At 41.6% G+C, this 16,558-nt stretch overlaps 1 protein-coding gene across 5 annotated transcripts in view; it reads left to right on the forward strand.

Moving 5' to 3' along the window:
- KIF20B (kinesin family member 20B) overlaps window positions 1–16,318 on the forward strand; it is a 70,980-nt gene extending 54,662 nt beyond the window's left edge. For 4 of the 5 annotated variants that reach the window (XM_069980357.1, XM_069980354.1, XM_069980356.1 and 1 more), the window contains exons 29-34: window positions 1,240–1,329; window positions 1,698–1,904; window positions 11,860–11,955; window positions 12,465–12,585; window positions 12,699–12,844; window positions 16,026–16,318. In XM_069980357.1, the coding sequence (XP_069836458.1) occupies window positions 1,240–1,329; window positions 1,698–1,904; window positions 11,860–11,955; window positions 12,465–12,585; window positions 12,699–12,844; window positions 16,026–16,103 (738 nt within the window). In that variant the 3' untranslated portion in view covers window positions 16,104–16,318. The remainder of the gene's footprint in view (window positions 1–1,239; window positions 1,330–1,697; window positions 1,905–11,859; window positions 11,956–12,464; window positions 12,586–12,698; window positions 12,845–16,025) is intronic. The other variant, XM_069980355.1, reaches the window with a different exon arrangement.
- The last annotated feature ends 240 nt before the right edge of the window (window positions 16,319–16,558 follow it).

Below are 16,558 nucleotides of genomic sequence, written 5' to 3' on the forward strand. Positions count from 1 at the left end.
TTTGCATGGTGTGATTTGTGTATTCTGAATTTTCCTGCATTCTTACCACTCTGAACCAATCCACCAGCTATACAGGATAAAAGTATACATTAAATGGCATTACTTGTAATGATCTTTAGTTTGTTCCTGCACTTTATCTTTTATAGACTGTATTGTTAGTTTTCAGGTACATATTTGCTTTGTGAAATAGTAATTTTTCTTTATAATAATAAGAATAATACTTTTTTTGGCTTTCCAGTAAAAATAAATAAATAAAGGTAAGGGTACAAACCCACTTGACGTATTTGCTGCGTGAATCAGTCTTAAAAATAAGCAGGCAAAACGCAGGTTGGCTTTATACAATTGTTCTGCGTTAAAATACGCAATTGCGTATTTTTGAAGCGTGAAGCTACATGTGTTTTTCGCACAGGTTGTTAACTGATGCTTTGCTAACAACAAGCTTCACGCTTCAAAAATACGCAATTGCGTATTTTAACGCAGAACAATCGTATAAAGCCAACCTGCGTTTTGCCTGCTTATTTTTAAGACTGATTCACGCAGCAAATACGTCAAGTGGGTTTGTACCCTAACAAACGAAAATGTAGTGTCTGTTAAAAGCAAATGTTCCACTAGGTACATCGCTCTTTTTTTTCTTTTTTTTTTTTTTTTACATTAACAGACCGGGATGCTGCTGGCGCAATCCTTTTCTTGAAACGTTGCACACGGCACTGGTCTATTCAAGAGCACCTGAATCATTAATGGAGCCGCATCATAGAGGGGAAGGGGTTTTTGTCACACTGGTGGCTGGTGGCTTTCCCCCCAGTGCTCCAGGGTGGGCCAGTGCTTGGGAATAGAGCAGCACCATGCGTGAGAACCAGGCTTTGGTTCAAAAAAAGACTGCACCACCAGCATACCTGCAGGGGTCTGTTAATATAAAAAATCCAAAGTGATGTACCTGGTGGTTAGTCATTTAGTCATTAAAACAACACAATATTTGACCAGAACAAATTGTAAGAAGTACTCTGCTGAGCGCTTCTTCTCACCACAGCTGCACGAGATGGATTCTATAGAAAGTCTGTGGAGCCTGTCTTCTATAGTGAGCGGAACAAGCACTTCTCATTTCTTCTAGAGATCGGGGGAGGGTCTTTGCATCCAGACTCCAACTGATCAATGCTTTCAATGTGTCTCTATGATGTGGGTCGAAGGTTTTTTAAATGACAGGGACACTTTTCACTGTTCTCTTGATACTTTGTAACACAGGTGATGAAAACTCAAGATGATTCTACAAGGCCTTGCAAAGACAAGAAATCTTCCACCTGCAGCAGTAACAATACGGCATCTGAAACTCAGGTGAGAACTTAGTAATGAACCTCTTTATGCATTTTAATTTGCTAGCAGAGCTGTAGGTGAGAGATAACAATGAAGCTCTAGTCCCATGTTGCTAGTTACCAAGAACTCTAATCCTATTTACAATAATTATTTCCTTACATGATTAGTTATTATAGTCCTCTGCTGGCGTAGTCTGTCTTTATCTAATAATATGGTGTTGACTTGTAGTTCTATTAAATAACTGTAGAAGTTATTGCATATGCACTTCATAGAATATTACTAAATAAAAGAAATCTTAAGGAATCCCAGTCATTTTGCTGTCTGAAAATATTTCATTCTACCCTGTCAGATATGTCACATCTTTCAATGTATAATGATATTTTTCATAGTCACAGGATGGATCAGATGCGGTGTTAGATTCCTCTATGATTTCTACGGAGAATGGAAGAACCAGCAGATTTCCAAAACCTCAGATGGAAATAAGTTTTAGCCCAGTGAAGCCTAACAAAATGGAAGTGAAACATGGTGATAACTCGCCGGTGACTGTAAAAATATCAAGAACCACAAGAAAGAGGAAAAGCACCGACCTGGAGCAGGTAATGCTGGTTTTGGGCCTTTTGTTTCTATATATGTATATATAAGTAGAAGTATAGAAGTATCTTAGCTTGCTCATGTAAATCCCCAACTGGACCATACACTTTAACTTTAATAATTGTTTTTCTGATTGATTTTCTTTAAGAATAAAATGCTTTCAAGCTGCTGGAAAATTAGATGTAAAGAGACAGAGGGGTCTGGGAACGTTTGTCAGGTATTGAATTTCCATCATGGTGTGTGGGTGAATTCATTACCTATAAATCATACTTCATGTAGACCCCATTAGTTGTCTTTGTATGTTGGGTTTGTTTATTAAAGGATTAATGGCCGATCACTAGAGAAAATAATGGTTGACTTTAAAAGGCACTCATTCTTAAATATATATTAAATAAACGCCACTTCTGCCTGTCTGACTTTATACGGCAGTCATTTTTTTTTTTTTTTTAATTATTACAGTTGATAAAAAAAATGTCCTCCTAGTAGACAGAGATCATACTAGCTCTTGCTGTCCATGTGTTGCTGCGCTGATGCATCATGGGATTGATGGCATATTTAAGATTTGAAAATCAAGCTGGTGACTCACCTGAGGTCACATGATCCAGATTTCCAGATGAAATATATGGATATGGCAGAGCTGGGATGAAACAGATGCCACTGCAGGAATAGTGATTGAGACTGTGCATTATATGGGATAATAGAAATTGTTGGGTTTAAGGGGTATACCTATCTGGCAGACTAATGACATATCCGCAGGATATGCACCTTTAATGGGAGTTGTGAAAATTGGGTAAATCAGCAGCTTTGGCTTTTTTCCTCTACCCGATCACCTCGGGCAGGCCAGAGTGTGGTCAGGTTATGCAATTAATGTCTGATTTATAGTGTACCTTATAGGTTATACAGTCCTAGATATCAGATTGATACATAACTGCCCAGCTCAAAGCTGTTTTGGCACTGTGGTGACAGCAGAGAAGATAAAGTAACTTGTTAGAGGTCAGGCTACAGCATCTTTCATGGAACTAGTGCCAAACAATTTCAGTTTGAAGATTGACAATATTTTTTATCATCTCTGTCTTGTCCTTTAATAAATAATCCTAAATATGTGTGACTCATTGCCAGAATACCTTATTGTGGACAATTACATTTTTTTTCCCTTTGAACTAACCATCTCATGAGCTTCATCCCCCGTATGCAGACTGTTCTCTACTAAACAGCTACATGATCTCCGATTTTAATGAGTTATATAAAAGGAATATTTGGCTGCTGTTAGTGTACTCATTTAATCCAGGATGTATCTATTATGGATTGCCTACAGTTTTCTATAAAGCTTCATTTTAATAATGAAGGTTAATTAAGAGAAACACTTGCAGAGATTAAGCCGCTCGGACTCTTTGTAGCTGTGCCCTCAAATCTCTTATGGATTAAGATTTTGTTCTTATGTAATTCTGCCCAGCAGCTGATTTAATTAAACTAGCAGTAAAACTTTGTGCCAAGAGATGGGCTGATACAAAGTTCTGTGGATGGGACCCTTGGTTAGAAGCAGCAAAAATCCTAATCCTAAGAAAAATATTGTATAAGTTTTGGCATAAAGGACATGTCAGAATGACATTTAAAAAGACTTCCCAGAAAATGCCTTTAACCCCTTAAAGGAGAAGTCCAGTGAAAAATGTTATTAAAATATTTTATTGCCCCCCAAAAGTTATACAAATCCCCAATATACACTTATTACGGAAAATGCTTATAAAGTGTTTTTTCCCTGTACTTACTATTGCATCAAGACTTTACTTCCTGGATAAAATGGTGATGTCACGACCCGACTCCCAGAGCTGTGGGGGCCGTGGCTGCTGGAGAGGATGGATTTAGTAGTAAGTGCAGGGAAAAAAAAACACTTTATAAGCATTTCCCGTAATGAGTGTGTATTGGTGATTTATATAACTTTTGGGGGGCAATACATTACTTTTTCACTGGACTTCTCCTTCAATTTCTCATGACAGATATATCCATGGTGGCAATAAAGATCTATAGAGAAGGCCCAGGATTTGAGCCTATTAGATGCCTGGAGTGTGTCGGCTGCTATTAGCGAACATGGGAGATCACATGGTTGCCAGCTGTTTAACCACCTAAATCAGGGGTGTCAAACTCAGGCCCTTCAGCTGATGCAAAACTACAATACCCATCATGGGTATTGTAGTTTTGCAACAGCTGGAGTGCCTGAATTTGACACCTGTGACCTAGATGATGCGGTCAGAGGTGACTGCAGAACTTAAATACTTGAATGACTTCTGGCATCCAATGCCGCTTGACTCCCCCATGCAATTTTGGGTCACCTTTCAGTTATCATGGCAGATGGGGTGGGGAGGTCCTCAGTCATGATACAGCTACTGTTACACCCAGCAGTAGGTAGGGTTTAAAGGGGTAGTGCGGCGGTAAAAAATTATTCACAGAATAACACACATTACAAAGTTATACAACTTTGTAATGTATGTTATGTCTGTGAATGGCCCCCTTCCCCGTGTCCCACCACCCCTACCCATGTACCCGGAAGTGTAGTGCATTATACATACCTGATCCGTGTCGACACTCGTCCGCCATCTTGTGCCAAACGTCATCTTCGGCCTGCCGGCCCGAACACCTCCGATCTTCCCGAGTGCCGGGCGCCCTCTGCTGCGTCATCAGCTGCTCAGCCGCGATTGGCTGAGCATAACTGTGCTCGGCCAATCGCGGCTCAGCGGCTGATGACGCGGCAGAGGGCGCCCGGCACTCGGGAAGATCGGAGGTGCTCGGGCCGGCAGGCCGAAGATGACGTTTGGCACAAGATGGCGGACGGGCGAGACACGGATCAGGTAATGTATAATGCACTACACTTCCGGGTACACGGGTAGGCGTGGTGGGACACGGGGAAGGGGGCCGTTCACAGACATAACATACATTACAAAGTTGTATAACTTTGTAATGTGTGTTATTCTGTGAATAATTTTTTACCGCCGCACTACCCCTTTAATAGGAGATGAGCAATAGCGCGGTAAACTGCACAATCAAAGTACTCTGCGGTCCCAGAAAATGTGAAGGACTGCCTGATCTAGAAGCTTTCAAGCTTTTCTGGGTTAAAAAGTAGTCTTATACGCAGGAAAATACTGTAGTTATGGATCATCTCATTGGTGAGCTGTGGCAGTGTCACATACAGTACATCACAAGAAGCTAAATCTTTGCCTAGAGAATTTCACATTTTTCTTTGGTGCATACAGTGATACATTGGTGACCATTATATCACCTTATGGTCCGTTAAATGGAGCGATAATTCGTCCAATCGACCATTTATCGATTTTAAAGCAACAATTTGATTTTTATAACTGTCAGCGTTTAGACGAAGAGAGAAATCGTTTGAAAAACATCGTTCTTGCGATCATTTTAAGATCGCCTAAGCCCATCTCATACTTTATGGTGAATCTGTGATAGACTGCTAGACGTAGCGATCTGCAAATTTTTAGCAAACAACCAACAACTATTTGAGAACATGTTGAAAGATCACAATGAACGATTTCTCGCTCGTCGCTTGATCATTCGCTGTGTTTACATAAGCAGAGCTCAAATTTGAAAAATTTGAATGATAATTGCTCCATGTTATCGCACCATGACTGTCATTGATCCAGAGTTCAGTGCCTGTTACTCCTCATTAATATAGTGTGGAAGCACATGTAGCTGAATACAGGTCTCCAGTGGCTACAGAGACCATTTAGTTTGGCCACCACTGATCCAGATGATAAATCTGCTGTAAAGAACCTGCTCCTCAGTATACTGGATTCTCTAGAAACTGACTTTTTATCATTACTGAAATAGAAAGTTTTCCTTACGTGCTGTGCACTTATTATTATCTTGTGCATTTGTGTACTCATTGGTTTGTCCAGCTCCATTGCATTGCCTGTCTTTTGATTGATTTTTATCCTGTGCATCTTGTTCCTGTCATATCTTCAATATCCATTTGGCTCATTATCCTCCATATACTTCAAGGGTTGTGCACTTTATCCCGCAATCCTATATAGCATCCTAGTATATATGTGAAAGCCTTTTTGAAATGTATGTTACACTCAAGTGATTTCTTTTTCCAGGAAATACTAAAAATATATCACTCATTTTACTTTTGTTTCTGAAGGTTTTACCTTAGGTTTAACTTTAATGTTTTTTGCAAGATTTTGTTAATTTATTACAAACTCATTAATGTATTCAATGTTATGTAACTCTTCGAAAATTGTTCATTAGAAGCAGAGATGTGAATGAATAGTGTGCATTCATATGTAAACTGTATATATTAACCAGGCATTCAGGGGAGAACTGCAGAGTTTTTTTTAGTGGTATTTTAGGCTGGTTTTACAGTGTCCCCCGCCCCCCCCCCTTTAACCCCTTAACGACATGGGGCGTAAATTTACGCCCTCGCAGCCTGGTACTTAATGCACCAGGGCGTAAATTTATGCCCAATGTTTACCCGATCGCTGGGTGTTCACACACAGCGGTCGGGGAAGATGGCCTGCTGTAATGTTTAGCAGGCCATCTCTGCTCGTCGGCATGGGGGGTGATTACTGTGATTGACCCCCCCCCCCCCCCCCCACGCCTCCCCCCCCACCGTGCCGACGATCGCTGCTATCGGCTGATCAATACAGATCAGCTGATAGCAGCTGAATACAGCTTTCCGGGTGACCCGGAAAGCAATGGCGATTGGTGCTGTCCATCACGGCGATCTAACAGTTAAAAAGTGTCCGGCCGGGTTCTGCACTCCTCAGCTAGGTAGCTGAGGGGTGCAGAACAGGTGTGTGTGGTGCAGGTGTACCATACTCACCTGATCCTGGCCTCCGGAACGAAGATTCGCGGTCTCGCGCGTCCTCTTCTCCTTGTCGCCGCCACTTCCGGGTTCGTTCGGTCTTCGGTGATCAGCAACTCCTCCTTTTTGGCGTAGGGGCGTTTTTCCCCCCTATATCCTACCGCCACTGTCTGCTGATATATTTTTTCTTACTGTCAACAAAACCGTAAAAAAACACTACACTAAACCACACTACATGGAATAAAGTTTTACACTACACCAGAACACATTTACATACCCCATATACTAGTCCCGGTATAAAGATGGCCCCCAGGGTGTTTTCGGCGTCGGACGCATACGCTATTATTGGAGGCATCTGAAACAGCCAGTGAGGATGAATGGGGGGATCCTTTTTTCCTCCATTCATCCTCATCCTCCTCATCATCCAGTGACATGTCTGGGGGTAGCGTAGCGTACGATGCCCCCCAGACACGTCTTTTCCCCCAGTAACGTCCCAATAAGAGTTGACGGTATGGCGTGAAATTCTCCAAACTCTGTGAGAGTACCTCAGGGTACACTTACAGATTTAGGGTACGTGCACACTGCAGAATGGCGAAGGATAACCCTTTGTGCATTCCGCAGTTGGCACCTACCGGCGGACTGATGTGGGCGCGCGTCTCCACCCGTGATATAGACTCCATTCTATGAACGGGCGGATTCCATCGTCCATCCAAAGAATGAACACATTGGTCGGAGAGCGGAATCCGCCCGTGCCTAGAATGGATTCTATGACACGGACTGAGACGCACGCCTGCATCAGTTTGCCGGTGGGTGCCAGCTGCGGAATGCGTGAAGGGATATCTGTCGCGATTCCGCAGTGTGCACGTACCCTTAGAGTGTATGAAGGAAGGGACACCCAAATCCTGCAAAAGATAAAAAAACACAAAATGTGTAGAGCAATTTCCCCTGAGTACGAAAATACCCCACATGTGGACATAAAGCGGCATGCGGGTGCAGGGTGAGCCTCCAAAGGGAAGGAGCACCATTTGGTTCTGGAGGCTGGATTTGGAATGGAATGGATCTCGAGGGCTGTGTTGCCAAGACAGTTGAAACCCCCCACAAGTGACCCCATTATGGAAACTACACCCCTTAGGGAATGTAACAAGGGGTGTAGTGAGCATATGGACCCCCCTGGTGACGGGCACAAATGTGGAACAATGTGGCGTGAAATGAAATATTAATTTTTTTACACTATAGTGTTGGTTTAGCCTTAAATTTTTCATTTTCACAAGGGGTTAAAAGAGAAAAAAACACACAAAATGTGTAGAGCATTTTCCCCCGAGTCCGTAAATACCCCACATGTGGACATAAAGCGCCATGTGGGCGCAGGGCAAGCCTCCGAAGGGAAGGAGCGACATTTGGATTTTGGAAGCTGGTATCGGCCAGAATGGATAATGAACTCCATGTCACATTTACAGAGCCCTCGTGCTGCCAAAACACTGGAAACCCCCCACAAGTGACCCCATTCTGGAAACTACACCCCTCAAGGAATCTAACAAGGGGTGCAGTGAGGATATGGACCCCTTGATGACGGGCACATTTGTGCCGTGAAAGTGAAAAAATGAAAAATCCAAATGGCGCTCCTTCCCTTAGGAGGCTTGCCCTGCGCCCACATGGCGCTTTATGTCCACATGTGGGGTATTTCTGTACTCTGGAGAAACTGCGCTACACGCTTTGTGTTTTTTTTTTCCTTTTATCCCATTGTGAAAATGAAAAATTGAAGGCTAGAATAACGTTATAGTGTAAAAAATACATTTTTCTTTTTTCACGCCACATTATTCTGAAAATCTGTGAAGCACCTGTGGGGTCCAGATGCTCACCGCACCCCTTGTTACATTCCTTGAGGGGTGTAGTTTTCTAAATGGTGTCCCTTTAGGGGTGTTTTTTAGGTTTTCAAATTTCTTACACACTTAGCTTTTATTTCTGTGACTCTCCTAAAGGGTTAAAACACTTTCTGGATGTGCTTTTGCAGAGTGTGGGGGGTGCAGTTTCTGAAATGGGGTGCTTTGTGGGGCTTTCTAACATACAGTCCCCTCAAATACACTTTAAACCTGAACAGGTCCCTAAAAATATCTGATTTTGAAATTTTACTGAAAATTTGGAAATTTGCTGCTTATGTTTTAAGCTTTCTATTGTCTAAAAAATGAAATATAGTTTAATAAATGCCACCAACATAAAGTAGACATGTTGCTAATGCTACTTAATATATAATGTATGTGGTATAACCACTTTCTGTATAAGCAAAAAAGTTTCAAAGTTGGAAAAATGCATTTTTTCACAATTTTTCACGTTATTTGTTTTTTTTCATAAACGTTATAAATATCGACTCCAATTTACCAGAAATGTAAAGTACAATATGTCACGAGAAAACAATCTCAAAATCAGCCGGATAGGTAAAAACATCCCGAAGTTATTAATGACACAGGTCATTTTCATAAAATTTGTCTCTGTCATTAAGGCCATTTCAGGCTCTGTCCTTAAGGGGTTAAGTTTAGTGTTTTTTTTTTTATTGTGTTTGAAGGGAAAAGTGAAAAGTTATTACTGCAAATAATCATTACATTGCAAAAATGTTATTGGCAGAGCTGTTTTCACATATAGAACTCAATGTTTTTTATATTTTGCATTAAAAAATACATTGTGCGAACCCAGTTTAGGGTGCCTTCACACATGACGCATCCGCAGCGGATTTCTTGCTGCAAATTCGCAGTGAGATCCGTTGCGAATCCCTGCCCTGTAAAGTCCATGGGCAGACATACTCGCAGCGGGATGAACATCCCGCTGCCATTATGTCGGGTGACCGCCCCATTATCGGCCGGAGCATGTACATTACCTGCTCCGCAATCCTGCTTGCTTCAGGGGTTCCCGGCCGCACGTCCCGCTCAGCCAATCAGTTTGCTGCCCTGACGCAGTACACTTATTGGCTGAGCGGGACGTGCAGCCGGGAAACCCCGAAGCAAGCCAGATCGTAGAGCAGACATGGAAATGTGGCCAATTTAATGTATATAGACCCAGATTTACTAAAATTGTTTTACCCCTTAAGGTCAAAGCCAATTTTCGTTTTTGCGCTTTTGCTTTTTCCATTTTATGTTTAAAAGTCCATAGCGCTTGCATTTTTTCACCTAGAGACTTATTTGAGCGCTTATTTTTTGCGAAACAAATTGTACTTTGCAGTGACAGGCATTATTTTTCCATAACATATGCTGCGAAACCGGAAAAAAATAATTTGCGCTGTCAAATTGAAAAATAAAACGAATTTGTTTTGATTTCGGGGAGTTTTGCATTTACGCCGTTCGCCCTATGGTAAAACTGACTTATTATACATGTTCCTCAAGTCGTTACGATTACAATGATATATAACATGTATAACTTTTATATTATCTGTTGGCCTGTAAAAAACTCAAACCATTGTTAACAAATGTATGTTCCTTAAAATTGCTCTATTACCAGGCTTATAGCGCTTTTATCCTTTTGTCTATGGGGCTGTGTGAGGTGTTCTTTTTTGCGCCATGATGTGTTCTTTCTATTGGTACCTTGATTGCGCATATACGACTTTTTGATCAGTTTTTATTAAATTTTTTTCTGGATTTGACGCGACCAAAAATGCACAATTTTGCACTTTGGAATTTTTGGGCGCTGACGCCGTTTACCGTGCGAGATCAGTAATGTGATTAATTAATAGTTCGGGCGATTACGTGCTCGGCGATACCAAATATGTTTATTTATTTGTTTATTTAATAATTTATATTTATAAAATGGGAAAAGGGGGGTGATTTGGACTTTTATTAGGGGAGGGGATTTTTTTATTAATAAAAACACTTTTTTTTACTTTTTTTTTTACATAAAGTAGAAGCCCCCCTGGGGGACTTGTATATACAAAACACTGATCTCTCATAGAGATCAATGCTGTGTATATACACAGCAAAGATCCATCAGATCGGTCATAGATTGCTATGGCCTGCTGCAGGCCATAGCAATCTATTGCCGAGCCGGGATCAGTGTCATTCCGACGCTGAGGCCCGACACGGGCAGAAGAACAGATCTCCCACTAGACACCAGGGATGTTTGCAGGTTTGACAGCTGCATTGAAGTGCTTAATTAGCCGGCGCGGCAACGGGACCCGCGCCGGCTAATAGAGGCACTGCCCGGCTGCAGATTGCAGCCGGGATCGGTGCCGTTTAGAGCGGGGTCCCGGCGGGACCCCGCTCTGAACACCCCCCGCGGCACCATGACGTACCAGGTACGTCATGGGTCGCTAAGGGGTTAAAGTTGCGATACGCAACCGACGAATCTGTAAAGAAAATAAGAAAGTTCATACATTACCTCTTCTCCATGATTCCTGCAGCCGCCGGTGCAATTTCAGAGCTGTTCTCTAAAGTGACAGGCTGCTACAGTTATAGAGCATCGGTCGGGCCATGTAATACAGCCCTTAGATCAGCTATTAGTTTGCATACTTCAAATGAGGTTTGTGCCCTAAAATGTATGGCAAATTTAGAGCAACAGCACCCCAAACCCCTTTCACTGAGGCCTGCGCCCTTTGTCGCACCCAGAATAATGGTGTGTGAAACTCATTAAAGACTCAAAGTCTCAAATGACATGCACCACATTTATTGACTTTGCAAATTTTCTGTACGCTTCATGATTCTGGCAAACATATTTGCAGTAATGTAAAAGATATTGCCTCTGTGAGAAATAGTTTCTGATTCTACGATGAAATATCACCTATAGGCACAAAGATGGAGGTTTATAGTCACCAAAGGCACTAAAACACAGGGCTTCCATGACTAAATGGGTTATCTAGGTGTAGAAGACTATAACAGCATTGTTCCTGAAGCAGTGCTGTTTTTCCAAGAAATTATCTGTGTGTTTTCTAATCCTGGATAACCCCTTTAATTGGTACTGTAGGGTAGGCACTACTGTATACAAGATCAGGACTATAATGTTCTAGCTATGATATCTTCGTGCATGAGGAGGCTCCTTTCCACCATCCCATTATATCAGTTAGAGAGTCCAGGCAACATTCTAGGTGGTGGTAGAGTGGCACTTTCTTACTCTTGAGTCTTGTTGACATATTTCATCTTGTAAGTTTTTCTTTTCCTTTTTGTGACCAGGATGTTGTGAAAAGTGAAAATAGGAAAAATACAAGAACTAATAAAATGACTCCATCGTCCTTGGCAAGTCCTGCAACAAGCATCCATGGCTCAAAGGTCTGTATGTCAGTTTGTAGTTGTTTCTATTTAAATACAATAGAGTAGCCGATGAAGTTGATATGTCTAACATTCTGATGTTCTTTAATGTTATATCATTTTCATGTATCTCTCCTCATAGTCACTAACTGTATATTCAGCTACATTGACATATAGTTGCCTCATCCATTGGTTTGCTCTGTAGCCTTTGATTAGCGGTAGAAGTGGATAAACCGCATAAAAATGTTTTCTTTTTTTTGGGGGGGGGGTTTAACGTTACCGCCACTACATATATGCTGATATGTTCCAGCATTACCTGTGGTAGGGGAGTCAGAAGGCCCCCCCATACGTGACCCAGCTGACTGGCCCTATGAAAATTTTCAGGTTCAATCAACACATGTCTAATGTGTATGGAGACCTTTTATTCTTAGTTTTTCTTTATTATTTGTTGATGACGTGTTTTATTGTAACCTTACAGAAGAATTACATAATTTTTATTTGCAGTGTTTAAAAATAATTTCTGTTTCCAGAAACTGACGCTGACCAAGCATCCATCTACGTCCAGTACTGCATCCTCTCAGAAGAAAGATGGTACACTACAGAAGCTTGGGGAATTTCTACAGAGTTCTCCTTCCATTTTTCAGACCAAAGGTATTGTACCATTGAAGCTCTGCCATTTTTTTTTTTTTTTACCAGTGCTTTTCTGAACAGGTTTTGCAATCTTGTGAGGTGAGGAAATTAAAGACCTTATTCTTGTTTTTAAGCAAAAAAATTCCTTGAAACTATTGGAGCTCCAAAAGGCACAGATGCGAACACTGGCAAAAATGCTGATGAAAATAAGCCGAAAAGATCACGAAGAAAATTGTACACTACTGAAATTTCGGCTCCGCTAGACATTCCCGCTCCTGCGGTAAGTAGACAGCTGGCTGCTTGTATAGTAGTGTGTTGTATAAGACTGCGTAAAACCTAGAGGGTAGCTGTAAGCTTCATGATCTGCCCATTCTTTTGGTTGGCTATACAGGCACTTTCCACCCAGGGCAGTGTTGTTGCAGAAACAACATCTGATGCCTAGCAAGTAAACGTGTTTGAGTGTGGAATCATTGAATTAAATGTTGAAAGATGCCAACTAGACATGAGCTAACCTTGAGCACGCTTTGGTTCGTCCGAACCCAAACTCTTGCCATTTGATTAGCAGTGGCTGGGGCTGCATCCAACTTCTCCAGCCATTACTAATCAAATACCTCGGACAAACCCGAGCATACTCAAGGTTCACTCGTCTCTAATGTAGGGATGGGCGATAATGGCCTAAATCAATATCTATAGATAAATAGAAGATAGATACAAAAAAAGAGAAAAAGCAGCACTGCTCAATTGGTGTGGGGTTGGTGCCAGCGGACCTAGGTCTTGACTCTTGACTGTATTCAAATAGTAAGTAGATAGCCCACGGCACTCAAATGGTTAACGGTGCAAACCGTAGATTTATTTAAAAAAAAAACCCCAATGTGCTGCACTATGTTTTTTTGAATAAATCTATGCTTTGCACCGTTATCCCTTTGGGTGCTGTGGGCTATCTACTTACTAGATAGAGAGATAGATAGGAGATATAGGAAGGGACATAGATAGATAGATAGATAGGAGTTCTATCTATCTATCTATCTATATCTATCTCCTATATCTGTCTATCTAATATCTGCCCCAGTCACTGTCACATGCTGTTCTGCGCCCCCCCCCCCCCCCCCTCCAGCACATACAGTTGGGGTCAGGTATAGGTCGGCACCTCCATGCTCCACCGGCCACCGCGCTCTCTCTCTCTCTCTCTCCTGCACAGGAATCCTCTGCCCCCTTTCACTCAGTGCTGTGGCACATATATCTGCCGGCAGCGTCCCGGGCAGATCGTCACACACGGCTGCTTCCAGCACTGCCAAAAGATAACGGGGCGCCGAGGATTCCTGTGCGGGAGAGAGTGCGGTGCCCGGTGGGGGGAGGATGTGCCGACCCATACCTGACCCCAGCAGCCACTTTATGTACGGGAGAGGGGAGGCAGGGCACACCGTGCAGCTTCCAGCGCAGCGCTGAGCACACAGCACGCCTGTGCGCAGCCTCTCAGATCTCCAGTCTTCCTCCTCAGGAAGATTAAAAGAGGGGAGCAGAGCATGCGGCCGCAGGGTGAGGGGAGGAGGAGGGAGGGGGGAAATACCGCAGATACCATCCTGGCAGAGTTGAGGTCGGTTAACCGACGCCAGAGACGGTATCGGTATTTTGACGGTATACCGCCCAGCCCTACTCTAATGCCAACCCATCATGATAACCCTGGTCCATATGTCCTATAAGGGCACATGGATCACATAGAGGAGGTGTGCTTCAACACAGCACCCCCCTATATAAGTGTTCATATATTGTTGTAGCTGCTGCAGGGGAATGTGTAGGTAGCTAAATTCAATCCTACAGAAATTGTCGTCCCCAATTTTGATGGGAAAACTGAATAGATTGAATTTGGATGGGGGGGGTATTAGTATTGGAGTGTGTTTAGTTTCTTCTGATGGTAGATCTTTAAAGGTATGGAGCATTAGCATGTTTAATTTTTTCATGCCCAATCCTGTGTTCCCATGGGAGATAAACAGCTGTCAGATGGGTCTGGCAGCTCCGTATTCCTCTCTTCCACCTAACCCCAATTTTGCTGTATTGTGATGGATTCTAGGACACGCATAGTTACTACTTTATTGAATCTGTCCACTATATCTGTCTGAACTAGTCATGCATTGTTAATAATAGAATTCCATAATGCAATCTTATAAAGTGAACTTTTAGATACACCAAGGATACATTCTGCATATGGTATTTAATAATGGTAGTACCTGGTTCAGCAGTCATTCTGGTCATCTACACAATTCATAGACTCCTTTTATCCAGTACATTGGACACAATATTGTATAGATGAACATATGATGAAGTGCTGACAGCTTTCTTTATTGCTTCTTAAACAGGACCAAGGCTGGCAGCAGTGGAATGTATTCAGCCACACAGACTAAGCTCTCAGCTTCTTGCTGTATATCTTTCTATTATCTTGCTTAGAATGAAAACTCTCTTGAGCCTTTTCACCTTATGTTTCATTGTTTGTCTCTCTGCCTGTTAATACTATATGCTGATTGTTATTGGAATAACAGTGCAGCTCTGTTAGGAGTGATAAGAAATTTGCTAGATTCAGGACAATTGAAAGGAATATGTAAACTAGAGATGAAGATAAGGAAATAGAAATCACACACGCACACACACACACACACACACACACACACACACACACACACACACACACACACACACACTTCCCTTATTTTATATAAGAAGGAAAATCCTTGTGCAATATAAAGTGCATTTTGTCATAAACATCTTGATTATTTCAAGGCTATAACTATTAAATTGTGAATGTGCACCTAGTACTTAAAGGGCAACTGCAATTATTTTTTTTCCTTTAAAATCAACTGGTGCCAGAGATTTGTAATTTAATTCTATTAAAAAAGTCTTCTAGTACTTATCAGCTGCCGTATGTCCTGCATATCTATGTCTGACATACAGCAGCTGATAAGTACTGAAAGACTTGAGATATAAGTAAATTACATATCTCTGGCACCAATTGATTTAAAAGAAAAAGAAAATTTGCTGGAATTGCCCTTTAACCTCATTTATTAGAGGATCTGGATATCGCAGAGGTTGCCCTTTAATAGCCACAGTGCCAGGCGGCTGAGAATAGTCACAGTGGTCTTGATCTTGCCGGCCTGGTCTGTTAATGTATGACATTAATGCCTTCATTTTAATGGTCTGCATTTATTATTACATTTTGATTACTGTCTTGCAGCTATCCTGCATAATTTCTTTTGTTTTTAATGTATAAAAGCACTGTTATGGTGCACTTGCTAAGAATGCTGGGAGATCAGTGTCAGATCTATGGACAGTGTCAGATCTAGTGTTTATAGAATTGTGACTCTGGACCTGGAAAACTAGGGATCAATTCTTAATGTGTAAAGCAACGTATTTATCATGTTGTTCAACTTTCTGTGCCGATGTTACATGTTCCTTTCTTCTTTTTTTTTTAGATTATTATAGACACTAAAGAAAAGGAAAGTGATCATCTTATAATGAAGAGACGGCTGAGAACAAGAACTGCCAAATAAACTCTCCTCATTTGTGCTCATGTTTCCTGAGGTTTTCAAAGAAATATGTATATAGGTGTAATCCTGTTCATTGTTCCTGTACAAATTATTATTTTTTATATGGTGAGCTGTGTATGTAAATGCATATCTTGAGCCCTTGTATATTTAGAACTGCCCAATGTTTATTGTACTTTAAGGTATGCACCACTTAATAAACGCCAGCCTGTTAGCCTGTATATTTCCTGCATTTCTTCCGTTGGCTTTATCACCCAGAAATCCAGGTCTAAACCAACTATTCAAGAAGGACATCATGGTGGAGAAGGCTGTTGTCCACCATGCTGCTATGCAATTTTATCATTTCAGTGTACAGTACTTGTAAAGTTGCATTCCACCATTTAGAAAAAACTCATATAAGCAAAAAATACAATAATTTTTAAAGAGAAATTACATACCATGGTAAAAATAGAACATGATTT

The sequence above is a fragment of the Dendropsophus ebraccatus genome, chromosome 8 (assembly GCF_027789765.1).
Source record: "Dendropsophus ebraccatus isolate aDenEbr1 chromosome 8, aDenEbr1.pat, whole genome shotgun sequence".
Taxonomy (NCBI): Eukaryota; Metazoa; Chordata; class Amphibia; order Anura; family Hylidae; genus Dendropsophus; species Dendropsophus ebraccatus.